Here is a 15,808-nt window from a genome sequence, read left to right as displayed (position 1 = left end):
CAGTGAGATAGTAAAGAAGCTAACCTTGAACCTTTGGTAACCACAAACTTAAAGCCTGCAATGGCAATAAGCACATACCTTTCAATAATCACCCTAAATGTAAATGGACTGAATGTACCAATCAAAAGACACAGAGTAATAGAATGCATAAAAAAGCAAGACCCATCCATATGCTGCTTACAAGAGACTCACCTCAAACCCAAAGACATGCACAGACTAAAAGTCATGGGATGGAAAAACATATTTCATGCAAACAACACAGAGAAAAAAGCAGGTGTTGCAATACTAGTATCAGACAAAATAGACTTCAAAATAAAGAAAGTAACAAAAGATAAAGAAGGACATTACATAATGATAAAGGGCTCAGTCTAACAAGAGGATATAACCATTATAAATATATAGGCACCTAATACAGGAGCACCAACATATGTGAAACAAATACTAACAGAATTAAAGGAGGAAATAGAATGCAATGCATTCATTCTGGGAGATTTCAACACAACACTCACTCCAAAGGACAGAAGATAAATTAGGACACAGAGGCACTGAACAACACACTAGACCAGATGGACCTAATAGACATCTACAGAACTCTACATCCAAAAGTAACAGGATACACATTCTTCTCAACTGCACATGGAACATTCTCCAGAAGAGACCACATACTGGGCCACAAAAAGAGCCTCAGTAAATTCCAAAAGATTGAAATCCTACCAACCAACTTTTCAGACCATAAAAGCATAAAACTAGAAATGAATTGTACAAAGAAAGCAAAAAGACTCACAAACACATGGAGGCATAACAACACGCTCCTAAATAATCAATGGATCAATGACCAAATCAAAATGGAGATCCAGCAATATATGGAAACAAATGACAACAACAACACAAAGCCCCAACTACTGTGGGATACAGCAAAAGCAGTCTTAAGAGGAAAGTATATAGCAATCCAAACATATTTAAAGAAGGAAGAACAATCCCAAATGAATGGTACAATGTCACAATTATCAAAATTGAAAAAGAACAAATGAGGCCTAAGGTCAGCAGATGGTGGGACATAATAAAGATCAGATAAGAAATAAATAAAATTGAGAAGAATAAAACAATATAAAAAATCAATGGAACCAAGAGCTGGTTTTTCGAGAACATAAACAAAATAGATAAGCCTCTAGCCAGACTTATTAAGAGGAAAAGAGAGTCAACACAAATCAACAGAATCAGAAACGAGAAAGGAAAAATCATGACAGACCCCACAGAAATACAAAGAATTATTAGAGACTACTATGAAAACCTATATGCCAACAAGCTGGAAAACCTAGGAGAAATGGACAACTTCCTAGAAAAATACAACCTTTCAAGACTGACCCAGAAAGAAGCAGAAAATCTAAACAGATCAATTACCAGCAACGAAATTGAAGCTGTAATAAAAAAACTACCAAAGAACAAAACCCTCAGGAAAGATGGATTTACCTTGGAATTTTATCAGACATAGAGAGAAGACATAATACCCATTGCCCTTAAAGTTTTCCAAAAAATAGAAGAGGAGGGAATACTGCCAAACTCATTCTATGAAGCCAACATCACCCTAATACCAAAACCAGGCAAAGACCCCACCAAAAAAGAAAACTACAGACCAATATCCCTGATGAACGTAGATGCAAAAATACTCAACAAATATTAGCAAACCGAATTCAAAAATACATCAAAAGGATCGTACACCATAACCAAGTGGGATTAATCCTAGGGATGCAAGGATGGTACAACATTCGAAAATCCATCAACATCATCCACCACATCAACAAAAAGAAAGACAAAAACCACATGATCATCTCCATAGATGCTGAAAAAACATTCGACAAAATTCAACATCCATTCATGATAAAAACTCTCAACAAAATGGGTATAGAGGGCAAGTACCTCAACATAATAAAGGCCATACATGGTAAACCCACAGCCAACATCATACTGAACAGTGAGAAGCTGAAAGCTTTTCCTCTACGATCGGGAACAAGACAGGGATGCCCACTATCCCCACTGTTATTCAACATAGTACTGGAGGTCCTAGCCATGGCAATTAGACAAAACAAAGAAATACATGGAATCCAGATTGGTAAAGAAGAAGTTAAACTGTCACTGTTTGAAGATGACATGATATTGTACATAAAAAACCCTAAAGACTCCACTCCAAAACTACTAGAGCTAATATTGGAATTCAGCAAAGTTGCAGGATACAAAATTAACACACAGAAATCTGTGGCTTTCCTATACACTAACAACAACCCAATAGAAAGAGAAATCAGGAAGACAATTCCATTCACAATAGCATCAAAAAGAATAAAATACCTAAGAATAAACCTAACCAAGGAAGTGAAAGACCTATACCCTGAAAACTACAAGTCACTCTTAAGAGAAATCAAAGAGGTCACTAACAAAATGGAAACTCATCCCATGCTCCTGGCTAGGAAGAATTAATATCGTCAAAATGGCCATTCTGCCCAAAGCAATATACAGATTCGATGCAATCCCTAACAAACTACCAACAGCATTCTTCAATGAACTGGAACAAATAGTTCAAAAATTCATATGGAAACACCAAAGACCCCAAATAGCCAAAGCAATCCTGAGAAGGGAGAATAAAGTGGGAGGGGGACCTCACTCCCCATCTTCAAGCTCTACTACAAAGCCATAGTAATCAAGAAAATTTGGTACTGGCACAAGAACAGGGCCACAGATCAATGGAACAGAATAGAGACTCCAAACATTAACCCAAACATATATGGTCGACTAATATTTGACAAAGGGGCCATGGACATACAATGGGGAAATGACAGTCTCTTCAACAGATGGTGCTGGAAAAACTGGACAGCTACATGTAAGAGAATGAAACTGGATCACTGTCTAACCCCATACACAAAAGTAAATTCGAAATGGATCAAAGACTTGAATGTAAGTCATGAAACCATAAAACTCTTAGAAAAAAACATAGGCAAAAATCTCTTAGACATAAACATGAGTGACCTCTTCTTGAACATATCTCCCCAGACAAGGGAAACAAATGCAAAAATGAACAAATGGAACCATATCAACAAATGCAAAAATGAACAAATGGAACCATATCAAGCTGAAAAGCTTCTGTACAGCAAAGGACACCATGAATAGAACAAAAAGGTATCCAACAGTATGGTAGAATATATTCGTAAATGACAGATCTGATAAAGGGTTGACATCCAAAATATATAAAGAGCTCACACACCTCAACAAACAAAAAGCAAATAATCCAATTAAAAAATGGGCAGAGGAGCTGAATAGACCGTTCTCCAAAGAAGAAATTTAGATGGCCAACAGACACATGAAAAGATGCTCCACATCGCTTTTCATCAGAGAAATGCAAATTAAAACCACAATGAGATATCATCTCACACCAGTAAGAATGGCTTCCATCCAAAAGACAAACAACAACAAATGTTGGCGAGGTTGTGGAGAAAGGGGAACCCTCCTACACTGCTGGTGGGAATGTAAATTAGTTCAACCATTGTGGAAAGCAGTATGGAGTTTCCTCAAAATGCTCAAAATAGAAATACCATTTGACCCAGGAATTCCACTTCTAGGAATTTACCCCAAGAATGCAGCACTCCAGTGTGAAAAAGACAAATGCACCCCTATGTTTATCACTGCACTACTTACAATAGCCAAGATATGAAAGCAACCTAAATGTCCATCAGTAGATGAATGGATAAAGAAGATGTGGTACATATACACAATGGAATATTACTCAGCCATAAGAAAAAAACAGATCCTACCATTCACAGCAACATGGATGGAGCTAGAGGGTATTATGCTCAGTGAAATAAGCCAGGTGGAGAAGGACAAGTACCAAATGATTTCACTCATATGTGGAGTATAAGAACAAAAGAAAACTGAAGGAACAAAACAGCAGCAGAAGCACAGAACCCAAGAATGGACTAATAGTTACCAAAGGTAAAAGGACTGGGGAGGACGGTTGAGTAGGGAGGGATAGGGGTGGGGAAAAAAAGGGGGGCATTACGATTAGCATGTGTAGTGTGTGTGGGGCACGGGGAGGGCTCTGCAACACAGAGAAGACAAGTAGTGATTTTACAGCATCTTACTATATTGATGGACAGTGACTGTGAACAGGGATGTGGGGGGGACTTGGTGAAGGGGGGAGCCTAGTAAACATAATGTCCTTCATGTAATTGTAGATTAATGATACCAAAATAAAATTTTTTAGGAAAAGAAGATGTGGTACATATACACAATGGAATATTATTCAACCATAAGAAGAAAACAAGTCCTACCATTTGAATAACATGGATGGAGGTAGAGGGTATTATGCTCAGTGAAATAAGCCAGGTGGAGAAAGACAAGTATAAAATGATTTCCCTCATATGAGTATGAGAACAAGGAAAAACTGAAGGAACAAAACAGCAGCAGAATCCCAGAACCCAAGAATGGACTAACAGTTATCAAAGGGAAAGGGACTGGGGATGATGGGTGGGAAGGGAGGGATAAGGGCGGGGAAGAAGAAAGGGGGTATGATTAGCATGTATAATGTGGGGGGAGGCATGCAGAGGGCTGTGCAACACAGAGAAGACAAGTAGTGATACTACAGTATCTTACTACACTGACGGACAGTGACTGTAATGGGGTTTATGGGGAGGACTTGGTGAAGGGGGGAGTCTAGTAAACATAATGTTCTTCATGTAATTGTAGATTAATGATAACAAAAAATATATATCATCAAAGGAATTTAAATCAAGGCATGAAGGAAATGTTGAAGAGAATGATTAATGGAGTGTGAAAAGAACATAGACTTTGGCATCCAATAAACCTGAGTTCAAACTGGGGAAAAGTCTCAATCTCTCTGACCCTGCTTCCTTATTTGAAAAATGGTCATATTTACCTTTGGGTGTCGCTATGAAAATAAGTAATCATTTTTATAAAGTAATTGACATGTGATTTTAAAAATGACAGTTTTTATATTTATTTTCTTAGTTTCAATCTATGTTCATAGTCAAATAAACACAGGAAAAGAAGATCAAGTACTTTTGAAATTATGTAAAATTTCTTGAGGCAGTCATCAAAAGCTGTTCCCTCTTCATTCTAGCTAGGTAAGCTTTCCTATACTTAGCATTTGGAAAACATTAGAACAGTATCAATTTTGTTACAAAACAAAGAAATAAACAGAAATGTTAGTTCACTGCTAAGGCACTGATACTATTTTGAATGTATCTGCAAGTTCAGTTACATCACTGAGCTGGTGTGCTAGTTATTCATCACACATTGCCACCATGCAGGGAATTAGTCCAGTCAATTCAGTCAGAAATCATCAAGTCAGCTATGTGTGCGTCAGGATCGTCTCAGTGTATGTAGTGTTTGACCAATATACCGCCTTTTGCATGTCACCATTTGCACTCTCCCATTCACATATATTGAGAGGTTCCTGAAAGACACACACCATGCCTTCACTGGGGTCGTAGAATCGCTGAATGAGCTGCAGGGTTGTGCTTTTCCCAGCTCCACTGGGTCCTACCAAAGCTGTCATTTCCCCTGATTTAATGACCATGCTGAGGTTATTTAAAATCTGTAGAGAAGAGTAAAAAACAGTGATCAGATTGTCAGCAATTAGGCAACAAGTTAGGATGCTTTGTGAGGACACTGTGTGTTTACTTACGCCCACAAAGCAATATTCATCAATAACCAGCACATTAGAAAACAATGCCTAGGATGAGGTCTTAGCATTTAGGAAGTTATTTATTAATAAACCAATAGCTGCAACCAGCAAATAAAATGGTGTGTGCTAACACTGTTGAAGTAAATAAACCATGCCAACTTTAATAGTATGTTCCAAAATCTAATTTAAAACACCTCTGATGTACTGGGACACATCAAGGAGACTATTCCAATTTAGTTAAGGGAAGACAGTTATTAAGGTAGAAATAAAATACTAATTTACTAACCAAAGATTAACAATAAACCAATTTGCAAATTTTAACTTGTCATATATTTGTATTGTGTGCAAACATATTTGAATAACTTTACCTAACAAACGTTTGTGGTGTGTTTGCCAAGTACAAAGCACTATTAAAAGTAGAGACTGAATGCTGGTAAGTCCAGAAAAGGAAGAGCAAGAAGCTAATTTGTAACCAGCTGTTGGATATTTTCACCAACTCAGTGGTGATTTTGTGCTTATTATGTAAAGGTGATTTGGGATCCTCTGTTTGACAAAAAAAACCCTCACACGTCTTTCATTTCACACTAGAGAGTTAGGCTTGCAAATACATTTTCACTTACTGGACTACATTGGCCTGTAATCTCTCCCATGGAAGGCAGGCTTAGAGTGTGTCTTTTAACATTACAGCCCTTCACAGTGAGGTGCCCAGCAAGGCTAAACACATCCTCATGGTATGAATGAAAGACATATATGAGTCTAAGTGAGAAGATTTTGTTAAAGCAAACACTTGGTATTGGGAATAGAAAATAAAACAGAAATGAAGTAAATCTGCTTAAATTCAACCAATATTTGTTGAACAACTATTACAAGCTGGTACTGAACAGATATTATAAAGAAGGTTTGGCCATCCATTCAAAAATCTTTACTAAGTGAGTATTACCTTGTGATTTATATTTAACAAAGTACTTTTATATATAATACTTCATGTTTACATACACATGTGGTATACAACATTAATACAAAAATACTTCAGAAATATAATCAGAATATATATTTACTTATGTTCTATTATATATGTATGATATATGTGTGTATGCATGCATGTGTGTATATACTTTACAGTACATTACATTATAGGTATGTAGTGTCAGAATTAAGTTGCATGGGATTTAGTTGTGTGGAGGGTAACATATATTAAGAAAGGGCAGATCTGTTAAATATGAAGAATAAGTCTCATTTCAAAGAAAATTCATTCAGGGAGAGTAGATCTTAATTTTCCTATGGAGTAAACTGCCTTTAAAGATACTTGCTCAGCAGGAGAAGTTAATTTTATTCACCATGTGTCCTGGACAATCACCTAGTACAAGGCACACGAGCATGATATCCTATGACTACCTTTCTTCCAAGGACTGATATAGGGACCATTGTGAACCTACAGATGGGGAGTACAAAAAAGCTCCAGACCACAGCCCGCCTTTGCAGCTTCATGCCCACTCAGTGTTCTGCCTTCTGAAGTCTCTGAGCAGCTGGTTGACACAGTTGTGCTTCTTAATTGTTCTGAGTGCCTTGCAGTTTCCTCAGCTTGTGGTCACAGTGAAAGGGCTCTCATTTCAAAAGAGCACCACACAGTTACTTAATCTGAAGGTGCTGACAGACTGTTCCTACGAGAGGGACTTGGGGATTATTGTTGTCACAGAGGATGTGGTTTGCTGCCTGAGAATAACATACTAGGATACTTCTAGAGAAATGTGCTGCTGGTCCTTTTTCCTGGAAACTGAGTCATCCTTCAGAACAGGTAATTTGTGGCACTGAAAATCAACCATTAAAGAAGAAAATTCTGCTGTTCCTGGGGATAAGATTGGCACTTACCTTTGCCTCTGGTCTAGAAGGATAGTGGAAGGTCACATTATGGAATTCAATTTCACCATTAACTCGATCCAATTTGTAACCATCTTCTGACATGCAGTCAATGACAGGTCTCTGGAGTAGAATATAAAAGGGATATAACAAACAAAATATTAGCAAGCAAATTCAAAAATACATCAAAAAGATCATTCATCTGGAAAACTTAGAAGAAATGGACAACTTCCTAGAAAAATACTTTCCAAGACTGACCAAGGAGAAACAGAAAATCTAAACAGACCAATTAGCAGCAAAGAAATTGAATGGGTAATCAAAAAACTACCCAAGAACAAAACCCCTGGACTGGATGGATTCACCACTGAATTTTATCAGACATATAGAGAAGGATGCAAGGATGGTACAACATTAGAAAACCCATGAACGTCATTCACCACATCAACAAAAAGAAGGACAGAACCCACATGATCACTTCCGTAGATGCAGAAAAAGCTTTTCACAAAATTCAACATCCATTCATGATAAAAACTCTCAACAAAATGGGTATACAGGCCATGTACCTCAACATAATGAAGGCCATATATGACAAACCCACAGCCAACATCATACTGAACAGTGAGAAGCTGAAAGCTTTTCCTCTAAGATTGGGAACAAGACAGGGATGCCCACTCTCCCCACTGTTATTCAACATAGTACTGGAGGTCCTAGCCATAGCAATCAGGCAAAACAAAGAAATAAAAGGCATTCAGATTGGTCAAGAAGAAGTCAAACTGACACTATTTGCGGATGACATGATATTGTACATAAAAAAACCCTAAAGACTCCATTCCAAAACTACTATAACTAATATCTGAATTCAGCAAAGTTGCAGCATACAAAATTAATACACAGATATCTGTGGCATTCCTATACACTAATGATGAACTAACAGTAAGAGAAATCAGGAAAACAATTCTATTCACAATTGCATCAAAAAGAATAAAATACCTAGGAATAAACCAAACCAAGGACATGAAAGACCTATACACTGAAAACTATAAGACACTCTTAAGAGAAATCAAAGAGGACACTAACAAATGGAAACTCATTCCATGATCTTGGCTAGGAAGAATTAATATTGTCAAAATGGCCATCCTGCCTAAGGTAATCTACAGATTTAATACAAACCCTATCCAAATATCAACAACATTCTTCAACGAACTGGAACAAGTAGTTTTAAAATTCATAGGGAATGGAAAAATACCCCAAATTGCCAGAGTAATCCTAAGAAGGAATAATAAAGCGGGGAGAATTATGCTCCCTGGCTTTAAGCTCTGCTACAAAGCCACAGTAATCAAGACAATTTGGTACTGGCACAAGAGCAGACCCATAGACCAATGGAACATACTAGAGAGCCCAGATATAAACCCAAGCATATATGGTCAATTAATGTACCATAACAGAGCCATGGATATACAATGGGGAAATGACAGCCCCTTCAACAGCAGGTGTTGGCAAAACTGTACAGCTACAAGTAAGAGAATGAAACTGGATTATTGTCTAACCCCATATACAAAAGTAAACTCAAAATGGATCAAAGACCTAAATGTAAGTCATGAAACCATAAAACTCCTAGAAAAAATCATAGGCATAAATCTCTTGGACATAAACATGAGGAACTTCTTCATGAACATATCTCCCCTAGCAAGGGAAACAAAAGCAAAAATGAACAAGTGGGACTATATCAAACTAAAAATCTTCTGTACAGCAAAGGACACCATCAGTAGAACAAAAAGACATCCTACAGTATGGGAGAATACTTTCATAAATGACATATCTGATAAGGGGTTGACACCCAAGTTATATAAAGAGCTCACACAACTCAACAAAGAAAAAGCAAATAAGCCAATTAAAAAATGGGCAGAGGATCTGAACAGACACCTCTTCAAAGAAGAAATTCAGATGGCCAACAGGCACATGAAAAGATGCCCCACATCGCTAATCATAGAGAAATGCAAATTAAAACCACAATGAGATATCACCTCACACCAGTTAGGATGGCCACCATCCAAAAGACAAACAACAGCAAATGTTGGTGAGGATGTGGAGAAAGGGGACCCCTCCTACACTGCTGGTGTAAATGTAAATTAGTTCAACCATTGTGGAAAGCAGTTTGGAGGTTCCTCAAAAAACTCAAAATAGAAATCCATTTGACGAAGGAATTCCAGTCCTAGGAATTTACCCTAGGAATGCAGGAGCCCAGTTTCAAAAAGACAGATGCACCCCTATGTTTTTTGCAACACTATTTACAATAAGCAAGAAATGGAAGCAACCTAAGTGTCCATCAGTAGATGAATGGATCAAGAAGATGTGGTACATCTACACAAAGGAATATTATTCAGCCATAAGAACAAAACAAATCCTACCACTTGCAACAACATGGATGGAGCTAGAGGGTATTATGCTCAGTGAAATAAGCCAGGCAGAGAAACACAAGTATCAAATGATTTCCCTCATCTGTGGAATGTAGGAACAAAGCAAAAACTGAAGGAACAAAACAGCAGCAGACTCACAGAACCTAAGAATGGACTAACAGTTACCAATGGGAAAGGGCCTGGGGAGGATGGGTGGGAAGGGAGGGAGAAGGGGTAAAAGGGGTATTACAATCAGCACACATAATGTAGCAGAGGGAGTACACAGGGAAGGCAGTATAACACAGAGAAGACAAGTAGTGATTCTATAGCATCTTACTATGCTGATGGACAGTGACTGTAATGGAGTATGTGGGGGGACTTGATAATAGGGGGAGTCTAGTAACCATAATGTTGTGCATATAATTGTAAATAAATAATACCAAAAGAAAAACAAAGAAAACAAAAACAAAAATTTTAAATAAAAAAAGGGATATAACAGCAACACATATTTTAAACACTTACTGTCTATCTTGGTTTGAATTTACTCATAAGACAGAACCCTAGGAAAAACATTGCAGAGATTTGCTAATGATAAGTTGCTTCCACAGTAAATATTTATTAATAATAGCAGTAATACTACCATTTATTGAGATAGTGATATGAGATATTATATTACTATAACTTACTGTTATTAATATAGTACATATAAAATATACTAACATGTAACCAAACATAATGAAGTAATTAGTATAAGATTAAATATAATTAGTAGAAAATACATGGTCAATATATGATATATATCACTTTAATTAATTAAATTAATATCATTATTTATTGATATATTACAATGATATATTACAATATAATAATATATAATAATACAATAATATGGTATGTAGTATTGATTTATAATATATTAGCATATAATGTATTGCTATTATTATGTACTATTATATTATCAAGATACCATGGAAGCAACGTACAAAGTGCTTCAGTACGTTTTTCTCATTTATGTAATTGTTCCTGTGACCTAGCTAGACAGGGGAGAGGCCCATTTGTTCACTTGGGGAAGTAGCGTAGTCTCAAAGAGGTTAAATATCTTACCTAAGGTAACACAATTAGTCAGCCAAGTTGGGACCCAATGATACTCTACATTTGAGTATCTATTGCAGATGACGATTAAAACTAACTGAAAGCCCTCAAGTGCTGTCTACAAATACTTTCAGCTTTTAGTTGGTATGTTGGATTTCATCTCTCTTGTTGACAGCAGTGAGTCTAATCTAGAGCTTAACCATTCTAATGAACAGGCAGGAGTGAGGGCCCTCTGCTATGAGAAACTTGTGGTCAGCTTCTTCCCTCTGCTACAGAAATCATCATCATCTCTCTGTCCAGGGCTGTAGTATAATCTGTTTTTTAGTTCTTGGGTTTCTAGTAAAAATTAATGAAATAATTTTTAAATGCCTGAAGTTTTTGTAATAGTTTGAAGGGCTTCTTTGGCTCACCATTGTATTTGTGCATATAACAACCCTCAGAATGAGGTGCGCTTGGGACAGCTCAACATGTCTATGTGGTTTTCAATTATCTCTCTGTACTCCAATATATGAAACCCCAAAATATAAAACAGATTAGATGATGAGCAGTTTCCTCAGGCCGGTTATAAACCTCATTAATACTTACGATTTAGGGGACCCGCGAAGTGCCCCTAAATTTCCAGGGCTTCTGACTCTTAGCCCCAGGCATTTTTACAGAGGAAAAGGGGAAGAACAACATATGGCCATCTTCCCTGTTCTGTTCTTGGGTTTTGACTTTCTAGCTTGACCTCCAGTGCACTTCAGTAGCTTACCCAGGAAAATCCCAGCCTGGGTACCACAGGCTTTTATAAGCTCGTAGAAACTTTCTGTCTCTGTTTAGAAGATAATCCAGTATTACAAACTTGGCCTTAAAGTCTTGCATGATCTGCCTCTGCTCCTTGTTCACTCTGCTCAGTCACGCAGACCTTGTTTTAGCTCCTTGCATTCACCAAGCCCTTTTCCAGCCTTGAGGTCTCTCCTCCATGAATACCCTCCCTTCTCTCACCTCCATGCCCCACTCCTCTCCCTATCTCCCTTGAAGCCTGACTCTCTCCTTTGGTTCTCAGCTCAAACACTACCTCCTTCGAGATGATGTCACCATCACTCAGTGTAAAAACTCCTTCCCCCACCTCAATCACTATTGCATTGATTTATTTTTACTACCTTCATTGTACTTCTCACTGTCTAATATTATCTTATCTTTGAATGTGCTTACTTCTTTATTGCCTGTTTCCCAGTATGATATGAGAGCAGGGGCCTTATTTATTCTATTTCATTCTTGCACTCCCAATTTAGAATGGGGTCTGGCTCATGACAGCATTTATTAAGTACTGCTGAATTACGGGCATTGTGATAGTTTCTCATATTTTTAACACTGAGAATAATTCCTCAGATGATCATTCCTCTCCCTACTCCCAATCTGCCATGACAATAACTTTGGCTTTTACATACCCGGTCTATTGTCTCAAAAATGCTGGTGGCTGCTGCACGCCCAGTTGCAAAGGCTTCCAAACAAGATGATGCATTGCCAAGATTTAAAGCTCCTACTATAACGCTGAGGAAAATCTGAAATTAAAAGTGATAAGCATAGTTTTCATGTTTTTGTCAATTTATAAAATGTGCTCCCTATCATTTAGGCTCTCTGTGTGAACTCAGAGATTTCTTGGAAATATTCTTCCATGGGAATTTGAAGGATAAATAGCTTTTGGAAACATCTTGAATAATTTTGTTCTGTAAAGCATTTCCAATTTTTCTACTGTTACATTTTAAAATACTACATTATTTTTGACTGAATGTCATTATTCTACAAAGAAGAACATGTTTTGAAATGAGTAAGAGGTCTAAGCAAGGCAACATATAGTCACAAAGTGGGTTAGAATAGTGACATGATTATTTGATTTGTTATATAAATAACCTTATAATGATTTTCTAATTGAAGGGTTACTGAAACAATAAAGACACTATTATTGGCATGATTGTCCTGGAGATTGGTATATGCCATATAGATCTGCTACAATTGCTACTGCTATTTACTGCTACTAGTATACCAGTTATCAGGATAACTACTACCACTAACAGTAATAACAGCATAATGATAAGGTTTGTCTCTAAATGCTTTACCTGTATTATTTCATTTAATCCTTACAACAGAAGAGAAAAAAGAAGTATATGGAGGTTACCTAACTTAGCCCTGTATCACAACATGTACTAAGTAGTAGAGTAGTATTTGAATCCACTTTCTTAACTGACATTCTGGCTCCCAGCCTCATGTGCTGCTGGCTGCGTGGAGGTGGTGGCCAGGTTCCTGCACAGGGCAGGGAAGCCGCCCTTTGATTTAACAACCTAGCCATCTCATTAATTTATGGCACGTCTACCTGATCATGACCAGCTGTTCCTACCAAATAGCACTCTGTTTTTATCAGTGTTATTTATAAAGGAAGAGCCAATGAGGCAATTCCTCACATTAGTGCAGGTGGAGCACAAGCCTCTTTCTTTCTACCCTTTCAACCAAAGAATAGGTGCTAGTCTCGTGACTCACATGGAAGGTGCTTCACTGGCGGCCATCTGTTAGGCTCTGGAGTTATTTGCTGAGCTAAAGTTTGGATCTTGCATGAATGTAGTCTTTTTGAGGTCATCAAATGATCCTAGTCTGTCATGGTTTCCATGGGCCAGATTCTTCCCACTGGTTATGTCACATCAGGGTAAAATACTACAGAGTTCCTCCCCCTTCTCTTTCTTCCCTGTGGCTCAACGATGGGGCTTCTCAGAGCCTCCCAGCCTTGTCCCTCTCTCCCCAGGAACTTCTCCATTCCACACATCACGATGATATGTGCCAGCCCCCTCTTTCCTTCTTCTTGAATTCCCCACTCTATGCTTGGAGACAAACACTCTCTCTTCATCTTTCTTGCTCCTTTTCCTTAATTATGGCAGGTAGTTCTTCTCTTGGGCAGATTACTAATCTTTCAAGACCTAATGTTTTTATCTGGGACACAGGGATAATGCAAATCTCATGGGGTTGTTATGAGGATTAACTGAGATAATGTGTCTAGAGGTGATGGATTAATCTGGTGTCAGACACATAAATAATAGGGATGATGATGATGAAAGAAGTTAGATTCCACACATAGGAAGTGATAAGGTAACAGACAGAACAGTACTTGTGGTCTAATTTGGGTTAAGACCACCTTGATCAGAGGTTTTTCTATCTGAGCAAAGAAATACTTCCATGTGTCCTAGATCAGCGGTCAACAAATATTTTCTGTTAAGGACCAAATAATAAGTATTTTAGGCTTTTCAGGCCATATGGGCTCTGAAGGAATTACTCAACTCTGCTATGTAGCATAAAAGCAGCCACAGACAATAGTAACAAATGACTGTGCTCATGTTCCAATAAAACTTTATTTACAAAAAGTCAGCAGGCTAGACCGGCTTGTGGGCACTGGTCTAGTTTGGAAACGAACTCAGTAGGGGCCTAAGCTGAGTCTTGAAGTCAAACCCTTCCTCAGCTTGGCAAGCAAATGTCTCACTCAGGATTCTCAGGAGAAGAGTGAATGAGATAGGACAGAGGCAGGCACCTAATACCACCCCAGTAGATAGCACACATTAGACCATCATGTCCCACCCCAAACCACACTCTTTAACCCTGTGGACAGTAGTGTAGGAAGAAGGAGGGCAAGGAAGACCACTGGGGAACAATTCATCTGTGCTCTGTGCTGGAGAAAAGAGGACCTGTAGCACAACACATGCAGAGGTAGGAGAACAGTAGTCAGTGTGCCGGGCCCTGGAGCACAGAAACCTGAGCCCAAGCCCCACTCTATGCCACTCGGCACATACTCTTCAACCTCAGGGTTCAATCTCAGTTTTAAAATAGTAGCATAATGACATCAACTACAAAATGAAGTTGTGAGTATTACAAACAACAATTATATTAAAATACCTCACTTGGTGCTTGACACCTTGTATACACTGAATAATGTTACTCTCTATTATTTTTTATTATCAAGTCCTGAAACTTGGGGGGGCATGACAGACAGCCTCCCACACCATTCAGTTCCCTTTCATCTTTTTTCCTAATAGATCACAGAGAATAGTTTTTGTCTGTGTGCAAGTGATACTAATTAGTCACTTATGTGAACTACTTACCATTTATGCCCAATTACCATGCAGCCAATAATAATTTTGTGTATCAAAAATGTGTAAGATTAACCGAATTTCTAATTAGTTTAGTGGATTAAAAACACTCAACTCAGATGACACATATGCAGCCTTCATAGTTTCTTACTCAGAACTACAGCCATAAATGTGCCTGCATGCCCAAGAAAGAGAGGCAGGAGAGAAAGAGAGGCAGATAAAACTTTTAAAGAATGTCTCTCACCATCCCAAAGGAAAATTTCTTGAGGTGTCAGCTAAAGCTTGCAGGAAGAGGTTAGGAGTAAGAGGGGAGGTTAGTAACCAATAATTAAAAGAGACACATAGTGTGCCATCTGCACACAGTAAGTGTTCTCACTTGAATTAATTCCAGAAGGTAAGGGTAGCTCTCTCACTTGAAATATTTACAGAAGGTATCCTCCTAGTAGGAAATTTGAAGGTGTGAACTGTTAAATTAGTTAAACAGGAGGCCATTAGACTGAGGTAGCTCTAAAGCCTTAGTAGCCACCTACACAGGCAGAGCAAAATCCAAGCCTGAATCCCTCAGGGTTATGAAATCAAAACTTAAGGACAAGCAATCACAAACAGCCAATTAAGCTTTCCCAAATAAGGCAACTACATAAGGTACAACCAATCAAATAATT

The 15,808-nt window shown here is 37.9% G+C and overlaps 1 protein-coding gene across 14 annotated transcripts in view; it reads right to left on the bottom strand.

Annotated features, from left to right (window-relative positions):
* The window catches only part of ABCB11 (ATP binding cassette subfamily B member 11), a 223,665-nt gene that overhangs the window by 77,304 nt on the left and 130,553 nt on the right, over nucleotides 1-15,808 (bottom strand). For 11 of the 14 annotated variants that reach the window (XM_073218733.1, XM_073218736.1, XM_073218739.1 and 8 more), the window contains 3 exons: nucleotides 12,468-12,581; nucleotides 7,562-7,672; nucleotides 5,477-5,602 (listed from right to left, as the gene is read on the bottom strand). In XM_073218733.1, the coding sequence (XP_073074834.1) occupies nucleotides 5,477-5,602; nucleotides 7,562-7,672; nucleotides 12,468-12,581 (351 nt within the window). Of the gene's footprint in view, nucleotides 1-5,476; nucleotides 5,603-7,561; nucleotides 7,673-10,467; nucleotides 10,488-11,788; nucleotides 11,839-12,467; nucleotides 12,582-15,808 lie in introns of those variants that run through there. The other 3 variants (XM_036995032.2, XM_036995033.2, XM_036995031.2) reach the window with 3 other exon arrangements.

The sequence above is a fragment of the Manis javanica genome, chromosome 12 (genome assembly GCF_040802235.1).
Source record: "Manis javanica isolate MJ-LG chromosome 12, MJ_LKY, whole genome shotgun sequence".
Taxonomy (NCBI): Eukaryota; Metazoa; Chordata; class Mammalia; order Pholidota; family Manidae; genus Manis; species Manis javanica.
Note: the sequence above shows the minus strand (reverse complement) of the source record. Positions and strands in the feature narration are given on the sequence as shown.